Below are 26,870 nucleotides of genomic sequence, written 5' to 3'. Positions count from 1 at the left end.
AACTTGAGGAGCTGCACACAGGAGCATAAATATTTTGCTCCACCCGGCATTTCTGGGTCAGAAAATTAACACTTCAGTGAAGTTTGCGGCGAAACATTCAGCAGTGACAGCGGGAAGAGTACAGATGTCACAACTAAGGTAGATGTCAGGGACCACTGTGGACAGTTGGTGATGGTAAATATGGCAGAGTTTAATCCATACCTGAGACAATGGGGTGTGGAACCTCACAATTGATACATGCTGTTCCCAACACTCCCGTTTTCTGTGCCTTCACTTGAAATCTCTTAAATGCTATAATATGTTCCTTAGATGGATGACGTTTGCATTGTTTAAATCCCTTCATATACTCTCTGAACAGTAAATAGTAAGACAGACAGGCAAAACAAACGTGAAAGAGAAAAAAGGTAAAGAAAAGTAAATGTAAAAAGGAATAGAGACAGGAAGAAACAGGGGAAAATAAATATAAAAAGTTGGAAGGGGGAGACGTCTATTACTACAGCAGGTGAGAAAAACAATAGAATGTAAGGGTCAATTATGAGGTAGGTGACAACAAGGTAGGTAAGTTTTACATAATTAACAATCTGCTGCAGAATTTTACATCTCAGTAGTTCTAACGGTACAGGGAGAATAGATCTGGTTACGTGTCTGGTAAAGTATGCAGGAGAGGATACTGACTGTCTGTTCCAGTTCATTTACTTTTACTTCTAATGTAAGGCTTTTTACGACTGACAGAGTTAACAGTCATCTAACAAACAGTACCTCATTTGACAAAATAAGCTGTGAAAGGACATCTAACGGGGTACGAGTTACAAGGCAAATAAAATGGGTTGAGGAGAGGGGTAAGGACTCAAAGGGTTCTCTTTTTACCTTCACTACTTGTTTCTTCTTTCCTTGCTCATAAGATCTGGTTGTCCACACTATCACTGTTGACCCGCCTTACAAATTTGATCTGTTCCTCCTGCTCTAATAACATTCCATTACATTTTTCTTGAGTTACATAAAACATGCCTTGTTTTGTTTTTTTTTTTAAATTAAAGTTTTACAGATCTTCCCCTTTATCATTCCCGCTCCGAAGCAATAGTCAAGAAATTCTTTTCTTTTATACTTGTGTCTGATGTGATTCCATTTCTCAAACTGATGATAAACATTATTTGAGAAAGGCTGGAAAAATCATGCCCAAAGCACCAACATTAAGTTACATATTTCAGTCATCAAAGCATAAGAGCAAGTTAATTAACAGTGTCCCCAAAATGAACAACAGAATTGAATTATTTACGTACGTGTATCTAATAACCATCTTAATCATGATTTTTCATTAGCCATCTTATTTTTCATTATCTCAAGATTTGTCCTGGCTGGGATTCAAAGGCCTCTTCATTTAACAGGAGAGAGTTTAGCGGAAAACAGTAGCAAATAGTATAAACCTTTACTTCTGCCCTTCAAAGACCATTTGTATCTTCATCAGAATCTGATGGAACTCAAATACGTAGACACAAATACCGTACACGGCTACAATGTTCTGTCCAACTACACAGTACCAGCACTGAAGCTCAACTGAAATGAACTACTGTAATGGGTGGAGTAGGTAAGAGGAGAAAGGAGGCAAGGGCAGAAACGAAGTGAGGGGAGAAAGGAATGGGTAGCAGGAGGGAGGGTCGGAGGGAAGGTTGGCTGACAAATGGCAGGGGAGAGAGGGAGAGGGAGTGGGGGAGAAAGAGGGAGAGGTAGAAAGAGGGAGAGGGAGAGGGAGGGGGAGGGGGAGGGAGAGGGAGAGGGAGAGGGAGAGGGAGAGGGAGAGGGAGAGGGAGAGGGAGAGGGAGAGGGAGAGGGAGAGGGAGAGGGAGAGGGAGAGGGAGAGGGAGAGGGAGAGGGACAGGGAGAGGGAGAGGGAGAGGGAGAGGGGGGGGAGGGAGAGAGAGAGAGAGAGAGAGAGAGATCATGTGGGGGGAGGGGGAGGTAGGGGGAGGTGGATGTCGATGAGTTAGAGAAACTAGCAAAGATCTGAGGCCGAGATAATTGTGAGAGCAAAAGGTGTATAGTGGCAGGAGACTGCAGGGAGGATGGAAGGAGCCAGTGATGCAAGTTATGAAGCAGCAATTGAAGTTGAGAAGGTTATGTTCAGAGTAGCATGCTCCATTATGTGTCAAGGGGTTGGGAGTATGTGCAGGGTAAGGACAGAATAAGATATTTTGTCGATTAGATGGGTGTCAGGATACCATTTTCAGAGGAGTGGAAAGGATTGTAGGAAGATGTTTCTCATTTCCCTTGCCACATGGGTCATCCCCCTGAGAAAGACCCAATTCCAAGACCTGTCAGATCCACTCAGCTATCATTTCCTATTCCAGATTCATCACAAGTATATCTTGTGAAAGCAACCATATCATTTAACAGCTCTGCTGTAATTTTTGCACTGTCTTTTATGTGGGCATGACTACCAAACCACTATCCGTCCAACCAAATGGTCATCACCCCTGATTCCAGATAATCTGAATAATTTACATGTAAATAGTCATTACAATATACACTTTGATTCCTTCATCCTCCAAGCCTCAAGCCTCAATGCTCGCTAGTTCCTGAATGCCACCTATCCTTCCCCTCTCCCAAGGTCATTCACTCAATCTAAAAGCTCACCCTCCTCTCCGCAGTCATCCACTGATTCTTAACGCTTGTCCTCCTCTTTGCCGTCACCTTTTTCCTCTGTTGTATAGCACCCTGCCAGTGAATTCTCCATGGAACTTTATGTCACATGCAATTAACCTGCTTGTGACAGAGTGAGCTCACCGCTGCCACATTCCTGTCCTTTTGTGCACTCACTACGTCTACCTGCTAGGTGTCAGCCATCCTTACCTCAAATCCTCCCTCCTGCTACCTGCTTCCTACCTTCGTTTGCACACTTGATGAAACTCACTCTGGATGAGCTGAAGTGACAATACAACATAACCTGTCAGGCCAATGTAACCATACAAGCATATTTGTGAGTGATATATTCTGGTATCTCGGAAGAAGGACTTGGTTGTCATTCTCAGTCTTGCTGACATGCCTGTCCATGACTTGGCATATCAACTACATGGTTAGTTTCAACCTTTTACTATTTCCATTATTTAAACAAGTTAAAAATAAGATAAAACAATCCAAAACACAAGAAAACTGTGGAAGACCAAAATTGACTGCTCATTCTATCTCAGTTAGAACAAGATATTGATCCAGAACAGACACTTCCTGCATCCTGAAGATGCTGAGTCTATAGCACATTTTCTATGTGTATGCTTATCATTGTTTCTGGCATCGTCCTGCACCCTGTTTATTCATTAATGTGCGACTCTCATTTACAGCAAAAAGTGTCCGCACCAGAAGAAGCAGAAGTATAAATTAGAGACAAATGTGTGATTGTAAATGATCAGCTTTAGAGAAATAAAAATAAATCCAGAACCATTACGATGTTTGAATAACAAGCTGAGAGCACTGAACAGAGATCTTACACAAAATGTTCAGGAATATGGATAAATGATTATTTAACATGGGAACACCTTACAAAGCTATTGAACAGAAATTCAAGTGAGTTTCACTACCTTTTAATGCTTCAAGGACTACCATAACATACTAGCGTGCAAAATGTAGGGACAAAAGTATCTTTTGCATGGTGTGTTGATGCTGAGTAACACAGGCTGATGAAACTGGAATCATACATAGAAAGAACTGCTACAATATATTACAGCATATAATGGAAAAAATATGCAATAGCACTTTTATTCAAAGATAATAATTACATTGAAGTCACTGTGATTTATGATGGTCCTCCGCTTGTTATAAAAGGTAGGACATGTTCTTAATAGGATATGTGATCACCGTGATCACCATAGATGGCAATGTATGCCCTGCAGCATGCTCCCATGCTCGACACAAGATTGGTAATATGGTCTCATAGTAGGGTTTTCCATTCCTCCACCAGTGCAGTTGACAGTTCTGCATGGTTGCTTATGCATTTGGGTGTGCTGAAATACATTTCCCCAATGCATCCCACAGATGCTTGACGGATCTAAGATGGGGGAATGGGTAGGCCAGTCCACTTGCCAAATATTCTCTCATTCCAAGAGCTCCTCCACCTGTGCAATTTATTGTGGTCATCAATGTCATCCATAACAGTGAAGTCAGTGCCAAGTGCACACTAGAAAAGTGACATGCACCCATTTCTTGCCATATAAGGGTAGGTCCAGCATTGTCGAACATGATACTGTGCCTCTGACACACCTATAAACTTTGTTAGCCATCCATAAAACACACTATTCTGGAAAAAAACACCCTTCTTCCCAAACTTCTAACACAGTCACCCCCCCCCCCCCCCCCCCCGCCCCCTCTCTTCCGGACAAAAACTTCAAACATTGTCATCAAGTTATCTTCTAAAAACCAGATCCTGCAGAAATCCTAGTTCCTTCAAAAGGTCTCAGCCCTTCAGCCCTAAAGCCAGGCTGAATATGCTGGACTTATCAAAGACCTGTTTTCCACTTACTTGTTCCTTTCAGATGAATCATTTCTTCGATAGCCACCCAAATGATCCCAAAGTTAAACAATTTCATCCTGCTTCAACCACAATTGTCCTTCCTTTCACTCATCTTCTCCCTGGATACCTCCCTAGAATTCTTCACCACCAAATCAATTTCATTTTCCTTCCCCAATTCATTTCACGATGAGCAATGAGAATATCGCAACAACTGAGGAATGATTATTTATTCATTCTTTCCCTTGATAAAAGCTACATCAGTGTGATTATGAACAACAGTGGTTATCTGGCTGTGAGTCTCTGCCAGCTTTCAAACACTTCCAATTACAAACCTTCTTACTCTATCCCATAAGCTCACCATGGCATGCAACAGCTTCTCAAAACATCTTGTTCACCGTACAACCCTTCCCCTGAAACCAACTCCCTCTGCAGGGTGGTGCAGTAGTAAAGCATTGCATTCAAACTAGGTGTGGGATTCAAATGTCTCTCCAGCAATTAGGATTTACACTATGTGATCAAAAGTATCCGGACACCCCCAAAAACATATGTTTTTCATGTTAGGTGCATTGTGCTGCCACATACTGCCAGGTACACCATATTAGCGACCACAGAACTCATTAGACATCATGAGAGAGCAGAATGGGGCACTCAGTGGAACTCGCGAACTTTGAACGTGGTCAGGTGATTGGATGTCACTTGTGTCATACATCTGTACACGAGATTTCCACATCCCTGGACATCCCTAGGTCCACTGTTTCTGATGTGATATTGAAGTGGAAATCTGAAGGGACACATACAGCACAAACGTGTACAGGCTGACCTCATCTACTGACTGACAGAGACCGCCAACAGTTGAAGAGGGTCATAATGTGTAATAGGCAGACATCTATCCAGACCATCACACAGAAATTCTAAACTGCATCAGGATCCACTGCAAGTACTATGACAGTCAGGCGCTAGGTGAGAAAACTTGGGTTTCATGGTCGAGTGGCTGTTCATAAGCCACACATCACACTGGTAAATGCCAAATGACACCTCACTTGGTGTAAGGAGCGTGAACAATGGACGATTGAACAGTGGAAAAACATTGTGTGGAGTGACAAATCACAGTACACAATGTGGTGATCCGATGGCAGATTGTGGGTATGGTGAATGCCCGGTGAACGTCATCTGCCAGCCTGATGTTTTGCATGGCACTATCACAGCACAGTCCTACATTAATGTCTTAAGCACCTTCTTGCTTCCCACTGTTGAAGAGCAAATTTAGGGATGGTGACTGCATCTTTCAACATGATCAAGCACCTATTCATAATGCACGGCTTGTGGAAGAGTGGTTGCACGGCAATAACATCTCTGTAATGGACTAGCCTGCACAGAGTCCTGACCTGATTCCTACAGAACGCCTTTGGGATATTTTGGAACGCCGACTTTGTGCCAGGCCTCACCAAAAGACATCGATACCTATCCTCAGTGCAGCACTCTGTGAAGAATGAGCTGCCATTCCCCAAGAAACCTCCCAACACCTGATTGTGCGTATGCCTGTGAGAGTGGAAGCTGTCATCAAGGCCAAGGGTGGGCCAACACCATATTGAATTCCAGCATTATCAATGGAGGACGCCATGAACTGTACGTCATTTTCAGCCAGGTGTCCAGATACTTTTGATCACATAGTGTAGGTTGTCCCTAAACAGCTTAAGGCAAAGAGCAGGACATTTCTCTTGTGAAGATCATGCACAATTTTCTTCCCCATATAGAGCACTCCACCTTATCCACTAAACACCTCCAACCTTTTGTCTAATTCAGATTCAATGACAGCAGCTGCATGATCTGCATCCATGGCAAGCATAGCTTCTGCTCCTTTTAGAAGCTTTCTGCTCCTTTTAGAAGCTCAGCCAGTCCAGTCTTCCAAATACATTTTACCCAGTCTTTTTCAACTCAATGAACACCCATCTTTGACACTTATATGTCCAGGCTCTATTGAAATCATATCAAATGCACCACCCACCAACGGTAACTACAGTCTGACTGCCATCTACTGAATAACAAAAAATCCCTCCCCTACACACATGACACACGTGGACGGTAACTCTGCCAGTGATTTCAAGGACAGATGATTTCCCCATCAAGCTAGTTCAGAAACCAATTTCGCACACTATTTCTTTGGATGATACAATACAAGGGCTGAGTTGCCAATCAATCAGAATTTCCTTTTATCACCCATTACCACCCTTGGTTCAAAAAACTCAATCACATCAGTCACCACTGTTTCAACTACCTCATCATATTGAAGGGTATCCTACACTTATCCATGAAAATTATGTCATACTAAGTCCATCCTTCTGTCAACCCTATTCCACATTCTGCAAACTACAAGTCATTTCCATGTGGACAACTATAGAGCAAGTTTTGTCCTATACTTTCTACTGAAGTCCATTGTGTATAAGTGAAGCACGGCTACAACAGTTGTACTGAATCCTGGGAGAAGTATGGAGTGAAAAATGGGGTACCTGGTGACAGTATCAAAAAATTAATACTGATATTAAAAACACAAAATAGGAAAAAGTGCACTGACTATAGAGGGATCTCCTTATTACCACAATGTCTAAAATTTTTGGAAAAGAGGTATCCAAGAACCTCAATTTGAAGAACAGCAGCGAAGATTTAGGACTAACAGGGGAATAACTGACCTTATTTTTGAACTCTCAAGAAGAACACACAACAATTGGATTTTTGTAATTTTTTGTATTTATGGCATGTGACGTTCAGAACTCAAAAATCAATCACACAAAGAAGTTCGATGCAACTCGCAACAATTCTCAAGAAAATCGACTTTGAAATTTTCTGAGTGTCTTTGATACCTTAAAACAATGTTGAATTTTCTACAAACAGTGTGACTGCAATTGAATGCTTGCTTACCAAGTGGGCAGTCTGGATTCAATTCCCAGCCAATGCAAATTTTTAAATAAAGGTACTCATTCTACAAGCATATCTGTGAAGGGTAAAGAAGTAAAAAATATTGGTAGCACCCATTTTTTTCCATTCGGTTCAAATACCTACATCATTTAAATATAAAATTCATCAGATAGAAGCTAATTAACACATATCTAATTATTATTTTTATGAAAGGTGCATATATTATTATTTCTGATTACACATCACACATGAAAATCCAGTTTCTTTGCATATATAAATTCTTAATTACCGATCTGTTATAAAAGATTGTTAACAAAGATCATCTATATTATGTAGAAACATAACAAATTATTTTTTTATGTGTAAGTATTTTACTCTTCACAGAAATGATAGCAGAACATGCACCTTTGTTTAAAAATTAGCATTGGCGAGGTATCAAATCCAGGCCAACCACTTGGCAGGCAGGCATTCTACCACAGAGCCACACTGCCTGCTGAAATCCTGTCTCCACTCTATGGCGTTAAAGATGCTCGGAAAACTTCAAACTCAAATTTCTCAAGAATTTTTTAGAGTTCCATCAAACTACTTCGTGTGAGTGATATTTGAGTTCTGAACTTCACACACCATAAATATAAAAAACATAAAAATCTGTCACACAAATGATGGAAAAATGTTAAGAGAAAAGAAAAGACCTGATAATAGTACTCCTGGAACTGGAGAACACACACAACAGATATAAAATATAGGAAATATAGAATGGCCCCAATGCTCTAATTACATAAATTCAGATGCTGTATGATAATTGTGAGAACAATGTACAAATGGGAGATGGAAAGTAAAAAGTGGTTTAGTACAACGACAGATGGGGCAGTTCCCTTTCCCCTATAAATGCTTCTGCGTATGCAAATGAGTTCCCATTTGCTGTGAAATCTATATGGAGGTGAAGCAGAAACTGGATTTATGGAACACTAAGTTTAAAGAGTTAAGGTTAACTATATGCAAAAACAAGTCAGAGGCAATGCAAATGAGTATATACACTCCAAATTCATCCACCCAGTATGAAGACTTCCAGGGATAAGAATGTTGTTCTTACAATAAGAGAGACCATATTCAAAACTTTCCTTCAGCCAAACATGTCCTACAGTATGGAAATGAGTCGCATAACCAAAAGACAAGTAAGTCAACTGAAAGCTTGTGAAATGAATTTCCAAATAAGTACATAAGGAGAGACATACAAGTGGAAGTGACCATGGGGGAAGGACCAAATATAGTGAGACTGAAATTGTTTGATCATGTGAAATAGATTCAGCCTAACTGAATTCCCCATCAGAACTTGGAAACAAATGTGCAAGGCTGAAGACCAGTTGGACATTCCAGATGGAGATGGCTATGCTAAATTAAAGAATACCTTGAAAGGAAAAGAGATTCACTGGATGTTGTTCTGCAGGGGGAAATCTACAGGACAGAAATAGATGGACGCAAATCACTCAAATACATTGTACCTGGCTTCATGGAAGGAGATGATGATGATGATGATGATGATGGTGATGACGATGTCAGTAATGACGTGATGTTACACATGCATCTGTGTGTCACTCCCAATCAACTACAAGTGAGATGTTTCCAATTTTTATTTATGTTTTGTTGTTTCCATCCCGTAATTTTTATCATCACAGTACTTTTATAAACTATTAAACACAACAATATGTTCGTAACACATGGAAATAACATGAAAAGTGCATAAGTTTACCATTATACAGGGTGTACATAAAGTCCAGGAACACTTTAAATTATTTGTTGCACAAGAACCAAACACTGTACAGATGTCATACATATGTCATTTTGAAGAGAACCCCTGACAGTTTTTTATGTATACCGCCACAGCGTAGTTTGGTAATTTGCTGATAGCCAGAGCTAGTTGCAAACATGGTGAGTTCACGTGCAGGGTGAGCTTCCTGTGTGTTGGAGTTCAACAAAAACAAGTGTGCTACAGCTGTTCAATGGATGTTTAGAACCAAGTACAGTAAGAAGCCACCAGCAAGAAATGCCATTTACCACTGGCACAATAAATTCTTTATGACAGGTTGCTTATGCCCGACAAAGAGAAGTGGACGTCCCAGTGTGAGTGAAGTGAATGTGGAGTGCGTACTAGAGACATTCATAAGGAGTCCAAAGAAATCAGTGTGCTGTGCATCCCATGAACTCGAAATGGCTCCAATAACAGTGTGGAAAGTCCTGCAACAGAAGCTGTCTATGAAACCATGACGATGACAAAGACAAGCGTTTTTAGTTTTGTTCACAGTTGCAACAATTAAATGAGGATGGGGATGGCACTGTTGATAGCTTAATTTTTAGCAATGAAGCCACTCTTCACACCAATGGGAAAGTGAACAGGCATAATTGTCGAATCTGTGGTACAAAGCATCCATAAGAATGCATTGAATTTGAGAGCGATTTCCCAAAGGTAAATGTTTTTTGTGCCTTATCACATCGAAAACTGTACAGGCCATTCTCCTTCACCAAGAGCACTGTCACTCGATATTCCTACCCGGAAATGTTGCAGCAATGTCTGATGCCTCAAATGCAATCAGACTCTCCGTTCATCTTTCAGCAGGATGGGGCTCCACCCCATTTTCATTGTGAAGTTTGTGGGTACCTGAACATGGAGCTGCCACATCGATGGATCGGCCGTGCTACAGAAGGGGACAGCTGTTTCATGAATTGGCCTCCCCGATCACCAGATCTCACTCTGTGAGACTTTTTTCTGTGGGGACACTAAAGATCTGGTGTATGTACTGCGTCTACCACGTTATGTAGCAGAGCTCCGGGAGAGAATAAGGGAAGCGACTGCCACAATCGAAGAGGCCATACTGGGACACATGTGGCAAGAATTCGATTACCGTATTGACATCTGCCAGGTCCCTCAGGGTTCGCACATCGAATGCTTGTAAAAAAAAAGACCTTTCAGAGTATCTCTTCAAAATGCAATATGTATGACATCTGTACAATGTTTAGTTCTTGTGCAATAAATAATTTAAAGTGTTCCTGGACTTTATGTACACCCTGTATAAAGATAGTCTTAGGCCCACCCCTTCATTATAATTCAACACAACTGGAATGTTCTCTAGCCTTCTATGTAAAACAGATGTTCAAGCCACATTTGTTGCAATCCATAGTTAAATTCTTAATGATTCTATAATACTCCACTTTCTAAGTCATCTACTCATATGAAAACATAAAATGTAATAGACTTCTTCTCTTTCCCCACTTTTTAATAATGGAATCCATTGATTTCTGATGCCATCTTTCATCCATACATACAGACATAACAAGTGTTCACATAAAAAGGTATGAAACATTGTAACACCAAAGAGGTTGAATTTTACATGTGCCACTTTGGAAGAACAGTGAGACATCTAGGAATACAACTGTAGTGTCTAACACTGCACTAAGTAGAATAATGAATAAAATAGATGATCTTGTCTTCACTTACAAAATGCAATTACTATTACTATATATTATTATTATTTTTATTATTATTACAATTGTTATTAAAGATAAAACATATCTGATCAGATAATGCATTTTTGTATATGAACTGATGAGCCACTGTTCAAGTTTTAATACACAGTTACATGCACTCTAATATACTATGATTCCAAAGCTCAGTATACCAACCTGTAGCATGCAACAAAGTGAGCATATGCAACAACAATCCAGTTGTGATGAGCCTTCACTATTTGAACACGTAAAGGATCCATCCAGTTTGAACCTGAAATTTGTTAACACACACTGTATGATAATTTTTAAAATCAACTGCTTTTATTAATTCTATATCCAATCTCAACTTATATGGGGTGTTTGGGGAGGAAAGGTCAATATTTTACACAGTGATAGTATAAGTAATTCTGATCAAAAAATGTTGTATGAACATAGGTCCGCAAATGCTTCGTTAGGGAGGTATGGGTATTGAAAAGAACTTTAATTCTGCAAAACTGATGTGCACAACATGAACGTATACGCAATACAACTGGACCGTAACATGATTTTCTTGGAAACAATGTTACAGAAACATACAGTTATGTTACACATTTTTAAAAACAATGTTACAGAGACATACAGTTACGTTACACATTTTTACACAATGTTTATTCACTTTGCATTTAGTACATAATACATTACAACATGCATGTTACGTGTATTCAGTTGAAAAAGACATACCACATCTTTTACAAACGGCTTTAACACTTATCGTGCAGGTATTGTACAGTTCACAGAACAGGTGCGAATATCCCACCATGAACGTCAATGCACTTTTGCGCTCTAGCGATAACATGTTGTGTTGCTTGTTCAATTGCCTGTGGTTGGTTCCTAATAAATTTAGCAGTGTCCATGATGCAACAAAACAGTTCATCTCGTGTATTTACCTTCACTTTGTGCACCTCTGATTTCTTCCAACACCATAAACAGAAATCTAAAAGTGTAAGGTCAGGTGATCTTCGAGGCCAGTTAATAGCACCGCCACGGCCAATCCAGCAATTAGGGTAGGTGCAGTTGAGATGGTCCCTCACACGTAAAGTAACTTGTAGAGGGGCACCGTCATTTTGAAAGTACATTCCAGTTCGCTTGAATGTCTCGCAATAGTTCCACAAATGAATTTTCCAAAAAATGCAGTTACCTCTCTCCCTTCAATTGTTGAATGATAATATATGGACCTATCAAAAGGTTACTGATCATGCTGCACCAAACATTTATGGCAAAACGAACATGGAAATTGCTATCCACTGAAGCATGTGTATTATCCCGTGACCATCGGTGATTACTGTGTGTGTTGTTTATTTCATGTCATGAAAACTGGGCTTCCGTCAGTGAATAGTATGTATGGAAGCAAATGACTATTCTCAGTTACCCAGTGACAGAACTGAAGTCGTTGGACATTGTCGCCAACGTGGAGATTTTGGACACACTGTATGTAAAATGGGTACAGGTTTTCCACATGTAATGTTTCCCATACACGTGTCTGTGGGATGGTAATATTCAGAGTATTTGACACTGGGGTCTTTAGCACTTCTGTTAACTAGGGTATATGCAATGAGATGCTGAGTCGCAGATAGGCACAACAAAAAGACTGTCACAAATAAGCTTTCGGCCAGCATGACCTTCGTCAAAAATAGGCGACGCCCCCTCCCCCCCCCCCCCCCCCCACACACACACCCTCCCACAAAAGCAACTCACAACACACAACTGCAGTCTCTGGCAACTGAAGCCACTCTGAAGTGTCAGTTAGCAGACCAAAATCACCTATTTAGCCGCTCAGCAAACATAATGGCACCAAAATGGAAAATATAGAGAAGGCCAAACTTTTGAATGCACCTTCCGAAACTGTTTCGTCAAGAAACATCACAATATTGTTCTTTGGTCCAACCCTTGCACTAGCACTGAAAAGGCACATATTGATTGTGGAGCAGAAAGTAACAGTTGCTTAATTGAGGAAAGACATCTGAATCTGATGACATATCTGCCAGGTTCTACAGAGATTATGAAGAAAAAACTTGCTCCCCTTCTGACATTAGTTTATTGCTTGTCACTGGAGTCACAAAGTATACCTAGAGACTGGAAAAAAGTGATTATCATTCTAATTTTCAAGAAAGGTCAAAGGTCGAATGGACATATTTATAGGCCTACACTGCTGATTTCAATCTACTGTAGAATTTTGTACCCTGTTTCATCCTCAAGCACTGTGACATTTTTAGAGAACAAAAATCTCCTCATAAAAATCAACACGGATTCCGCAAACTGAGATCCAGCGAAACTGAACTCACTCTGTTTGTTCACGAGATCAAATGTGCTTTAGAAATCAGCTCAGTGTTGTTTAGTGAAAACAATAAGAACTTACCAAATGTCAGATTTGTGACTGGATTCAGGACTTCCTTGCAGATATAAATCAACATGTCACTCTTTAGAGAACAAAACTGACAGTGTAAAGTTAACTTCAGGAGTATTCCAGGAAAGTGCGGTAGAATTGTTACTGTTTACAACATACATAAATAATCTAATGAAGAATATCAAAATCACTGTAAGGGTGTTCGCAAACAATACAGTTGGCTATAAGAAGTTAGCAATGTCAGCACACTGTAGCGAACTGCAGGAAGGCCTGCAGAGGATAGATGACTGGTACAGAACTGGCAGTTGACCCTGAATGCAAATAAATGTAACATACTGTGCATAAACTGGCAAATAAATCCATTACTATACGATTATAATGGCAAAAAACCACAGGAAACTGTAACTAATTTAAAACATCTATGAATAACCATGCTAAGTGATATAAAATGGAACAACCACATAATAAATTGTGAAAAAAGCACATGGCAGGCTGAGATTCACTCAAAGAAGGAACTTGCCCCCCTTCTTGCAGTCGTGTACCGTAGGTCTGTAGAAGAGCATAGCGTTCCAAAGGATTGGAAAAGGGCACAGGTCATCCCCATTTTCAAGAAGGGACGTCGAACAGATGTGCAGAACTATAGACCTATATCTCTAACGTCGATCAGTTGTAGAATTTTGGAACACGTGTTATGTTCAAGTATAATGACTTTTCTGGAGACTAGAAACCTACTCTGTAGAAATCAGCATGGGTTTCGAAAAAGACGATCATGTGAATCCCAGCTCATGCTATTCGTCCACGAGACTCAGAGGGCCATAGACACGGGTTCCCAGGTAGATGCCGTGTTTCTTGACTTCCGCAAGGCATTTGATACAGTTACTCACAGTCGTTTGATGAACAAAGTAAGAGCATATGGACTATCAGACCAATTGTATGATTGGATTGAAGAGTTCCTAGATAATAGAACACAGCATGTCATTCTCAATGGAGAGAAGTCTTCCGAATAAGAGTGATTTCAGGTGTGCTGCAGGGGAGTGCCATAGGACCGTTGCTATTCACAATATATATAAATTACCTTGTGGATAACATCGGAAGTTCACTGAGGCTTTTCGCGGATGATGCTGTAGTATATCGAGAGTTTGTAACAATGGAAAATTGTACTGAAATGCAGGAGGATCTGCAGCGAATTGACGCATGGTGCAGGGAATGGCAATTGAATCTCAATGTAGACAAGTGTAATGTGCTGCGAATACATAGAAAGAAAGATCCTTTATCATTTAGCTACATTATAGCAGGCCAGCAAGTGGAAGCAGTTAATTTCATAAATTATCTGGGAGTAGGCATTAGGAGGGATTTAAAACGGAATGACCATATAAAATTAATCGTCGGTAAAGTAGATGCCAGACTGAGATTCACTGGAAGAATCCTAAGGAAATGCAGTCCGAAAACAAAGGAAGTAGGTTACAGTACACTGCTTGAATACTGCTCACCAGTGTGGGATCCGTACCAGATGGGGTTGATAGAAGAGATAGATTATATTACAGAACCAATAGTCAATGGCCTCTCAGACCATGACATGCAGTTCCTTCTGTTAAATGTTAATACTGAACAGGATATAAAATCTGTTAAATCTGAGCTCAAGAGGGTTATCAATAAGCCAAAAATTGATTATTTTAGGACACTCCTCAGAGACATTCACTGGACTGATGTTTACAGTGCTCATGGCATGAATGAAAAATATAACACTTTTGCTAATAAAGTGCTTACCTTATTTGAACACTGTTTTCCCCCAAAACTTACCAAGGTTAGAGCAAAGTCTACAAAGAAGACATGGATTACTCAAGGAATAGGAGTATCTTGTAAAACAAAAAGAAAACTGTATCTGTAAATCCGAAACAGTTCTGATGTTGATGCTATAGCACATACAAGAAATACTGCAAAATATTAAAATGTTGATGCTATAGCACATACAAGAAATACTGCAAAATATTAAAGACTGTAATACGGACATCAAAGCAAATATATTACAAGGAAAAGTTAGTCATATCAGATAACAAAATAAAGACAATATGGGATATTGTGAAGGAGGAGACCGGTAGAACCAGACATGAAGAGGAACAAATAGTATTAAGGGTAAATGATACATTGGTGACAGATGTGTATAGTGTTGCACAACTTTTTAACAAACATTTTATAACTGTTACTGAAAAGATGGGGTTGTCAGGTTCAGTAGATGCTGCTATGGAATACCTCAGGCCAGACATTTTAAGTAACTTCCATGATATGAATTTGACCCTCACTACCCCAGCAGAAATAATGTCCATCATAAAATCTTTAAAATCAAAAACATCTAGTGGGTATGATGAAATATCAACAAAGTTAATTAAAGAATGTGATTCTGAGCTAAGTAACATATTAAGCTATCTGTGTAACCAGTCGTTTATCAGTGGAATATTTCCTGAATGGTTGAAATATGCTGAAGTTAAGCCACTGTTTAAGAAGGGAGATAAAGAAATAGCATCAAATTTCCATCCAATTTCACTGTTGTCAGCGTTCTCAAATATTTTAGAAAAAGTAATGTACAATCGGCTTTACAATCATCTTATCTCAAATAACATACTGTCAAAGTCACAGTTTGGATTTCTAAAGGGTTCTGATATTGATTTCACTTAACAGTGAAAATGTGCTTAATTCATAAGACAAAAAATTGCAGGCGTCTGGTATATTTTGTGATCTGTCAAAGGCATTTGACTGTGTAAACCACAATATCCTTTCAAATAAATTAGAATAGTATAGTGCAACAGGAAATGCTGCAAAATGGTTTAAATCTTACATCTCTGGCAGGAAACAAAGGGTGTTATTAGGAAAGAGACATGTATCAAGCTATCAGGCATCATCCAACTGGGAATTAATTACATATGGGGTCCCACAAGGTTTCATTTTGGGCCCTTGCCTTTTCTCATATACATCAATGACCTTTTATCAGTAACATTACCAGATGCCAAGTTCGTTACGTTTGCCGATGATACAAACATTGCAATAAATAGCAAATGAAGTGTAGTCTTAGAAAGATCAACTAATAAAATATTTGTGGACATTAATCACCGGTTCCTAACCACTTCTTTGTCACTAAACTTTGAAAAAACGCTACATGCAGTTCAGAGCTTGTAAGGGATGTCCCACGAGTATATGCCTAACATACGATGACAAGCAGATAGAAGAAGTGGACAGTGTTAAATTCTTGGGATTACAGCTTGATAATAAATTCAACTGGGAGGAGCACACCACAAAACTGCTGAAGCATCTTAACAAATCTCTATTTTCAATTCGAATTGTGTCAGACATAGGGGATATAAAAATGAAAAATATGGCATACTATGTTTACTCTCATTCCATAATGTCATATGGGATTATTTTTTGGGGCAATTCATCAAGCCAAGCTAAAGTTTTCCAGGCACAAAAACATGCAGTAAGAGTTATATGTGGTGTGAACTCAAGAACATCCTGCAGAAGCCTGTTTAGGGAACTAGGGTGTAGTGCCCCCAGAATTTTACGAAAGTCTGGAGACACTTGTGTTCCAGCCGTTTCGAACATGCGTTATTTTAAAGCAGCGCGTAAGGATGAGCATGGGATACTGCACCCATTTATTGTTTGTGCAGGCAAAACTGGAAGGGAGATAGTTTGTCGGCCCTGGCAAGTGTTCAGCGCAACCTGTGAAGAATAAACACATATGGCCTGGAAGCTCGGTGGCCGGCTGCAAAGAGTAATGTAGCTTTGTATTGTTGAAACAGAAATGGAATATGTTCTGGTGCATTGAATGATATTCCAAGAGTAGCGTATTTTTGAATAAGAAGAGAAAGAGAGAGAACGAGAGAGTGAAAATTTCCCCTTCCTAGCAGTGAAATCTTCGGAGAAGCGTCCAGTTCTAGCAGAAGACATCGGCGCTGCAAGAAAGCAGAACCAGCATTCTTCAACAAGTAAGTCCACGAAAACACTTAACATTACACCGGGCCACCGCAAGGGATACTAAATACTGCTTCCGAATATATTTATTCTTTAATTAAATTCACCATTAAAAATATATCACTTTTTCAAAACAACAGCTCAATTCATGGAATCAATACTAGAAATAAGAATAATCTTCACAAGGATTTAAAGTCACTTAGTCTTGTACAAAAAGGTGTGCATTATTCAGGAACACACATTTTCAATAACTTGCCAGCAGCCATAAAAAGCTTAACAAACCAATGAAATTCAATTTAAGAGAAGCCTAAAGGATTTATTGGTGGCCAACTCCTTCTACTCCATTGATGAATTTCTCAGTAAAAGCAACTGATTTGTGTATATAAAAGTACAATATAACTTCTGTACAACTTCAGTGCAGTAATGTGTTCATTGTAAATATGTATGTGTGTGTGTGTGTGTGTGTGTGTGTGTGTGTGTGTGTGTGTGTGTGTGCAATCTAACTTCTACACCATTTCAGTGCAGTAATGTGTTCATTGTAAATAAGTATTATAGTAGTTGTATTACACGTTTATTACCTTATAAATAAACAAAAAAACTTTTTTATTTTAAATTCAGTGGCTTAGTATTTGTAAAATGACTCTTTCATATAGTGTTCATTAAAAAATGACGATCATTCCACTTGGGACCTGTGGAATGGTACATTAGGTAATTTGTTTTAGTTGCAAATATTTGTCATGTATTGTTGTTTTTCTGACATGTTCTACATCCTGGAGGACCTCCTCACTACGGATCAATTGTAATGAAAGTAAATCTAATCTAATCTAGAGAAGATCCAACGGAGAGAAGTGTGCCTCGTTATAGGATCATTTAGTAATCGCGAAAGCATTACCGAGATGATAGATAAACTCCTGTGGAAGACTCTGCAAGTGAAACACTCAATAGCTCGGTACGGGCTTTTGTTGAAGTTTCGAGAACATACCTTCACCGAACCCCCCCCCCTCACCCCCCCCCCCTCCCGCCCCGCCCATGAACCATAGACCTTGCCGTTGGTGGGGAGGCTTGCGTGCCTCAGCGATACAGATAGCCGTACCGTAGGTGCAACCACAATGGAGGGGTATCTGTTGAGAGACCAGACAAACGGACGGTTCCTGAAGAGGGGCAGCAGCCTTTTCAGTTGTTTCAGTGGCAACAGTCTGGATGATTGACTGATCTGGCCTTGTAACACTAACCAAAATGGCCTTTCCGTGCTGGTACTGTGAACGGCTGAAAGCAAGGGGAAACTAAGGCAGTAATTTTTCCCGAGGGCATGCAGCTTTACTGTATGAATAAATGATGATGGCGTCCTCTTGGGTAGAATATTCTGGAGGTAAAATAGTCCCCCATTCGGATCTCCGGGTGGGGACTACTCAGGAGGACGTCGTTATCAGGAGAAAGAAAACTGGTGTTCTACGGATCGGAGCATGGAATGTCAGATCCCTTAATCAGGCAGGTAGGTTAGAAAATTTAAAAAGAGAAATGGATAGGTTAAAGTTAGATATAGTGGGAACTAGTGAAGTTCGGTGGCGGAAGGAACAAGACTTTTGGTCAGGTGAATACAGGGTTATAAATACAAAATCAAATAGGAGTAATGCAGGAGTAGGTTTAATAATGAATAAAATGATAGGAATGCGGGTAAGCTACTACAAACAGCACATCGAACACATTGTTGTGGCCAAGATAGACACAAAGCCCACACCTACCACAGTATTACAAGTTTATAGGTCAACTAGGATAATGGAATGTAGTCTAATGAAGTCGGGTGATGCTGAGGGAATTAGATTAGGAAATGAGGCACTTAAAGTAGTAAAGGAGTTTTGCTATTTGGGGAGCAAAATAACTGATGATGGTCGAAGTAGAGAGGATATAAAATGCTGACTGGCAATGGCAAGGAAAGCGTTTCTGAAGAAGAGAAATTTATTAAATCGAGTATAGATTTAAGTGTCAGGAAGTCGTTTCTGAAAGTATTTGTATGGAGTGTAGCCATGTATGGAAGTGAAACAACATGGGCGATAAATAGTTTGTACAAGAAGAGAATAAAAGCTTTCGAAATGTGGTGCTACAGAAGAATGCTGAAGATTGGATGGGTAGATCACATAATTAATAAGGAGGTACTGAATAGGATTGGGGAGAAGAGGAATTTGTGGCACAACTTGACTAGAAGAAGGGATCGGTTGGTAGGACATGTTCTGAGGCATCAAGGGATCACCAATTTAGTATTGGAGAGCAGCATGGAGGGTAAAAATCATAGAGGGAGACCAAGAGATGAATACACTAAGCAGATTCAGAAGGATGTAGGCTGCAGTACGTACTGGGAGATGAAGTATCTTGCACAGGATAGAGTAGCATGGAGAGATGCATCAAACCAGTCTCAGGACTGAAGACCACAACAACAACACCAACCTTCACCGAGGAGTCAAGCAATATATTGCTCCCTCCTACGTATATCTCGCGAAGTGACCATGAGGATAAAATCAGAGAGATTAGAGCCCACACAGAGGCATACCGACAATCTTTCTTTCCACGAACAATACGAGACTGGAATAGAAGGGAGAACCGATAGAGGAACTCAAGGTATCCTCCGTCACACACCATCGGGTGGCTTGTGGAGTATGGATGTAGATGTAGATGTGGAAGAATCTTAAGAAAAATGCAATCTATCCATGCAAAAAGTGGCTTACAAAACAATCGCTTGACCAATTGTTTATCAGTTTTGGGCTCTTGCCAGGTTTGATTAATAGAAGAGAGAAACAAAATCCTGGAAAGAGAAGTGTGTTTCACCACAGGATCATTTAGTTCACATGCAGGGTTATGGAGATGATCAACAAACACCAGTGGCAGACACTAAAAGAGAGTCATTGTGCAACATGGAGTGGTTTACTTTTGAAATTCTGAGCAAATACGTTCCAGGACGAGTTGGGCAACATACTACTCCCTCTCATATATGTCTCACAAAATGACCACAATGAGAAAAATTAAAGCTAATATGGATGTTTACCGACAACCATTCTTCCTCTGCACCATTCATAAATGGAACTAGATGGGGAGGGGGGACAGACAGATAGTGGGACCATATGTACCCTCTAATACACAAGGTGGAGTATAGATGATGATGTAGATAAAAAGTTCAATTTTATCTCCCCTACAGGATGTTGTAATAGCTTTCCCATTTCACCCTATTTCCAGGTGCCACGAAACTCAACAAAAAGTAATATCCTGCTCTGGCTGTTGTGGCAGTTTTTTTCTGCTACAGACCATTTCTTAGCTGGATACATTTGGAGGGGGTTAAGAAAAACAGAGCTGATGAGAAACCAATTACTTCAGTAAAGCTTCATCTGGTTCAGTGCCTTCAGGATCGCACACAGTGAAGGTATCTGACAAATGTAACCCAAAGAGACTATCAGGGTAAATCAATGTGCCAACCAACAGAGCGACACTAGTGTGATTTGTCTGTAAACAAAATGTTAAAATTGCAGTGCTTGTCTAGAACCTTGTAAATCAAAGATCAAAGTACAATCATATTTTGAGTGGTTCCTTTTCTCAAATTCATCTATTTCTGGGTCTCTTTAAGAAGCCAAGATTGTGAGTTACTTCAATCATGATGTTAAATCTTAATTTTCAAAAGATTTATTTCTCAAACACAACTTTGGCATGAATGCCAAAGGATATCAATATACAGAGACTGTTAAAGGCACATCACTCTATGGGTGGGCAAGCAAAATTATGCTACGCAGATTGCTGAGGTATGGAATATATTTTATACATGCGTCACATGGTGAGAATTTGCCACCTAATTTAAAGTGACAGATTGTCAACCTCAGAGCAGTGGCTTGAAAAGGGCTGGTTCAAAATGCTGCAGTGGCTAGCCCATTTCCCCTCTTGGTGCATGTATCCAATACATTCAGGAATGATACATAGGTAGATCTGTAAACTGTGAAGCCATAATCAATACTGGCTTTGTTCTATACATAATGCATTTTAAAACATGAAGTGTTTTGAGGGACTATAATTTTCACACCCATAAATTACAGTAGTCACTCTACAAACAAATATACACACACACACACACACACAGTTTTAGGTCAAAAGCTTATAATCATTTTTGATTTTAAATGCGTACATTTTGGGCTAGTCTGTACTACTGAGTGGATTTTTTGTTGAGAGAGAGAGAGAGAGAGAGAGAGAGAGAGAGAGAGAGAGAGAGAACAGTTTGATTACAACACAGCTGTGGCTTGTTAAGCATACAATTCAATTATTTCTTAATTGTGATGACATTTTTGGCACAATTTTCAATTTTGATATATATTTGCGTTCATATACTCATCTACATCTACATTTATACTCCGCAAGCCACCCAACGGTGTGTGGCGGAGGGTACTTTACGTGCCACTGTCATTACCTCCCTTTCCTGTTCCAGTCGCGTATGGTTCGCAGGAAGAACGACTGTCTGAAAGCCTCCGTGCGCGCTCTAATCTCTCTAATTTTACATTCGTGATCTCCTCGGGAGGTATAAGTAGGGGGAAGCAATATATTCGATACCTCATCCAGAAACGCACCCTCTCAAAACCTGGACAGCAAGCTACACCGCGATGCAGAGCGCCTCTCTTGCAGAGTCTGCCACTTGAGTTTGTCAAACATCTCCGTAACGCTTTCACGGTTACCAAATAACCCTGTGACGAAACGCGCCGCTCTTCTTTGGATCTTCTCTATCTCCTCCGTCAACCCGATCTGGTACGGATCCCACACTGATGAGCAATACTAAAGTAAAGGTCGAACGAGTGTTTTGTAAGCCACCTCCTTTGTTGATGGACTACATTTTCTAAGGACTCTCCCAATGAATCTCAACCTGGTACCCGCCTTACCAACAATTAACTTTATATGATCATTCCACTTCAAATCGTTCCGCACGCATACTCCCAGATATTTTACAAAAGTAACTGCTACCAGTGTTTGTTCCGCTATCATATAATCATACAATAAAGGATCCTTCTTTCTATGTATTCGCAATACATTACATTTGTCTATGTTAAGGGTCAGTTGCCACTCCCTGCACCAAGTGCCTATCCGCTGCAGATCTTCCTGCATTTCGCTACAATTTTCTAATGCTGCAACTTCTCTGTATACTACAGCATCATCCGCGAAAAGCCGCATGGGACTTCCGACACTATCTACTAGGTCATTTATATATATTGTGAAAAGCAATGGTCCCATAACACTCCCCTGAGGCACACCAGAGGTTACTTTAACGTCTGTAGACGTCTCTCCATTGATAACAACATGCTGTGTTCTGTTTGCTAAAAACTCTTCAATCCAGCCACACAGCTGGTCTGATATTCCGTAGGCTCTTACTTTGTTTATCAGGCGACAGTGCAGAACTGTATTGAATGCCTTCCGGAAGTCAAGAAAAATAGCATCTACCTGGGAGCCTGTATCTAATATTTTCTGGGTCTCATGAACAAATAAAGCAAGTTGGGTCTCACACGATTGCTGTTTCCGGAATTCATGTTGATTCCTACAGAGTAGATTCTGGGTTTCCAAAATCGACATGATACTCGAGCAAAAAACATGTTCTAAAATTCTACAACAGATCGACGTCAGAGATATAGGTCTATAGTTTTGCGCATCTGCTCGACAACCCTTCTTGAAGACTGGGACTACCTGTGCTCCTTTCCAATCATTTGGAACCTTCCGTTCCTCTAGAGACTTGCGGTACACGGCTGTCAGAAGGGGGGCAAGTTCTTTCGCGTACTCTGTGTAGAATCGAATTGGTATCCCGTCAGGTCCAGTGGACTTTCCTCTGTTGAGTGATTCCAGTTGCTTTTCTATTCCTTGGACACTTATTTCGATGTCAGCCATTTTTTCGTTTGTGCGAGGATTTAGAGAAGGAACTGCAGTGCAGTCTTCCTTTGTGAAACAGCTTTGCAAAAAGGTGTTTAGTATTTCAGCTTTACGCATGTCATCCTCTGTTTCAATGCCATCATCATCCTGGAGTGTCTGGATATGCTGTTTCGACCCACTTACTGATTTAACGTAAGACCAGAACTTCCTAGGATTTTCTGTCAAGTCGGTACATAGAATTTTACTTTCAAATTCACTGAACGCTTCACACATAGCCGTCCTTACGCTAACTTTGACATCGTTTAGCTTCTGTTTGTCTGAGAGGTTTTGGCTGCATTTAAAGTTGGAGTGAAGCTCTCTTTGCTTTCGCAGTAGTTTCCTAACTTTGTTGTTGAACCACGGTGGGTTTTTCCCGTCCCTCACAGGTTTACTCGGCATGTACCTGTCTAAAACGCATTTTACGATTGCCTTAAACTTTTTCCATAAACACTCAACAATGTCAGTGTCAGAACAGAAATTTTCGTTTTGATCTGTTAGGTAATCTGAAATCTGCCTTCTATTACTCTTGCTAAACAGATAAACCTTCCTCCCTTTTTTTATATTCCTACTAACTTCCATATTCAGGGATGCTGCAACGGCCTTATGATCACTGATTCCCTGTTCTGTACATACAGAGTCGAAAAGTTCGGGTCTGTTTGTTATCAGTAGGTCCAAGATGTTATCTCCACGAGTCGGTTCTCTGTTTAATTGCTCGAGGTAATTTTCGGATAGTGCACTCAGTATAATGTCACTCGATGCTCTGTCCCTACCACCCGTCCAAAACATCTGAGTATCCCAGTCTATATCTGGTAAATTGAAATCTCCACCTAAGACTATAACATGCTGAGAAAATTTATGTGAAATGTATTCCAAATTTTCTCTCAGTTGTTCTGCCACTAATGCTGCTGAATCAGGAGGTCGGTAAAAGGAGCCAATTATTAACCTAGCTCGGTTGTTGAGTGTAACCTCCACCCATAATAATTTACAGGAACTATCCACATCTATTTCACTACAGGATAAACTACTACTAACAGCGACGAACACTCCACCACCGGTTGCATGCAATTTATCCTTTCTAAACATCATCTGTACCTTTGTAAAAATTTCGGCAGAATTTATCTCTGGCTTCAACCAGCTTTCTGTACCTGTAACGATTTCGGCTTCGGTGCTTTCTATCAGCGCTTGAAGTTCCAGTACTTTACCAACGCAGCTTCGACAGTTTACAATTACAATACCAATTGCTGCTTGGTCCCCGCATATCCTGACTTTGCCCTGCACCCGTTGAGGCTGTTGCCCTTTCTGTACTTGCCCAAGGCCATCTAACCTAAAAAACCGCCCAGCCCACGCCACACAACCCCTGCTACCCGTGTAGCCGCTTGTTGCGTGTAGTGGACTCCTGACCTATCCAGCGGAACCCGAAACCCCACCACCCTATGGCGCAAGTCGAGGAATCTGCAGCCCACACGGTCGCAGAACCGTCTCAGCCTCTGATTCAGACCCTCCACTCGGCTCTGTACCAAAGGTCCGCAGTCAGTCCTGTCGACGATGCTGCAGATGGTGAGCTCTGCTTTCATCCCGCTAGCGAGACTGGCAGTCTTCACCAAATCAGATAGCTGCCGGAAGCCAGAGAGGATTTCCTCGGATCCATAGCGACACACATCATTGGTGCCGACATGAGCGACCACCTGCAGATGGGTGCACCCTGTACCCTTCATGGCATCCGGAAGGACCCTTTCCACATCTGGAATGACTCCCCCCGGTATGCACACGGAGTGCACATTGGTTTTCTTCCCCTCTCTTGCTGCCATAACGAGGGATGAGTTGATCCTAGTCATGAAGTAGCTGCTGTGGAGATGTATTTAGTAGTTGTGCTAAAGTTAGTGGTCTAGATACCAGTTAGTGGGTGTATTTACACATATTTTTTATGGTGTTGCATGACTAAGAAACATGTGAGATCTGCACTGCTAACATCATGCCAGCACTGAAGCACAACTAACCAGATATATATGCACTTAAATTGACATGCAGTATGAACCTTTGGTGTGTAGGTGGATCCTGAGGGTTTTATGAGTCACACCAGACAATTGATTATTTAGAAACAACCATGGAACAAGCAAGTAACTAATTATCTAACTAAACAATGAAAAATCCAAGATGGACTGTAACAATATTATGAAAAGAATAGTTGACACTGACCATATAGTGTAGATGCTGTGTCGCAGTTAGGCACAACAAAAAGACTGTCACAAATAAATAAAGCTTTTGGCCAGTAATGCCTTCATCACAAATAGATTACACACACACACACACACACACACACACACACACAAAGGGCACACATGTGCGCGTGCGCAAACACAACTCACACACATGACTGCAGTCTCAGGTAACCAAAACCACACTGAGAAAAGCAGCTCCAGTGCATGATGAGAGTGGCAACTGGGTGGGGGTAAGGAGGAGGCTGGGGTGGGGAGGGGGAGGGGTAGGGATTGTAGAGATTATATGGCAAGGGATGGCGGACAGTGTAGTACTGCAGGTTAGACAGAGGGCTGAGGAGAGGTGGAGAGGGGACAGGGGAGTAGCGGAAAAGGGGAGAATGACAGCTGTGTAGTGCCAGAATAGAAGCAGGGAAGGAGCTGGATGGGTGAGGATAGTGGCTAACGAAGTTTGAGGCCAGGGGGGTTCCAGGAACATAGGATGTATTGCAGGGAAAGTTGCCACATGCGCAATTCAGAAAAGCTGGTGTTGGTGGGAAGGATCCATACGGCACAAGCTGTGAAGCAGTCACTGAAATGAAGAGTGTCATGCTTGGCAGCGTGCTTAGCAACAGGGTGGTCCATTTGTTTCTTGGCCAGAGTTTGTCGGTTGCCATTCATGCGGACAGACCTGGTATCACAGGTAGCCCTGCCTTTGATGGAATAGGTGATGTTTGTGAGCAGACTGGAGTAGGTGGTGGTGGGAGGATGTATGGGACAGGTCTTGCATCTAGGTCTATTACAGGGGTATGAGCCATGAGGTAAGGGGTTGGGAGCAGGGTTAGTGTAAGGATGGACAAGTGTATTGTGTAGATTTTGTGGATGGTGGAATACCACCGTGGGAGGGGTGGAAAGGATAGTGGGCAGGATTTTCTTATTTCAGGGCACAACAAGAGGTGGTCAAAACCCTGGTGGAGAAGGTAATACAGTTGCTCCAGTCCTGAGTGGTACTGAGTTACAAGGGGAATGCTCCTCTGTGGCCAGACGGTGGGACTTTGGGAGGTGGTGGGAGACTGGAAAGATAAGACACGGGAGATTTGGTTTTGTACAAGGTTGGGAGGATAATTACGGTCTGTGAAGGCTTCAGTGAAACCCTCGTTATATTTTGAGAGGGACCGAACATCACTGCAGATGCGACACCCTCGGGTTACTAGGCTGTATAGAAGGGACTTCTTGGTATGGAACGGGTGGCAGCTGTCAGAATGGAGGTATTGCTCATGGTTAGTAGGTCTGATATGGGCAGAGGTACTAATGTAGTCATCTTTGAGGCGGAGGTCAACAACAAGGAAGGTGGCTCTTTCGGTTGAGTAGGACCAGGTGAAGTAAATGGGGGAGAAGTTGTTGAGGTTCTGGATGAATGTGGATAGGGTGTCCTCACCCTCGATCCAGATCACAAAGATGTCATCAATGAATCTGAACCAGGTGAGGGTTTAGGATTCTG

The 26,870-nt window shown here is 41.0% G+C and overlaps 1 protein-coding gene across 1 annotated transcript in view; it reads right to left on the bottom strand.

The window, feature by feature from the left end:
* LOC124795536 (BTB/POZ domain-containing protein KCTD3) overlaps nt 1-26,870 on the bottom strand; it is a 256,895-nt gene that overhangs the window by 190,479 nt on the left and 39,546 nt on the right. Inside the window, exon 4 of the mRNA XM_047259607.1 lies at nt 11,090-11,183. Coding sequence (XP_047115563.1) covers nt 11,090-11,183 — 94 coding nt within the window. The remainder of the gene's footprint in view (nt 1-11,089; nt 11,184-26,870) is intronic.

Source organism: Schistocerca piceifrons, chromosome 4 (assembly GCF_021461385.2).
Source record: "Schistocerca piceifrons isolate TAMUIC-IGC-003096 chromosome 4, iqSchPice1.1, whole genome shotgun sequence".
Lineage (NCBI taxonomy): Eukaryota > Metazoa > Arthropoda > Insecta > Orthoptera > Acrididae > Schistocerca > Schistocerca piceifrons.
Note: the sequence above shows the minus strand (reverse complement) of the source record. Positions and strands in the feature narration are given on the sequence as shown.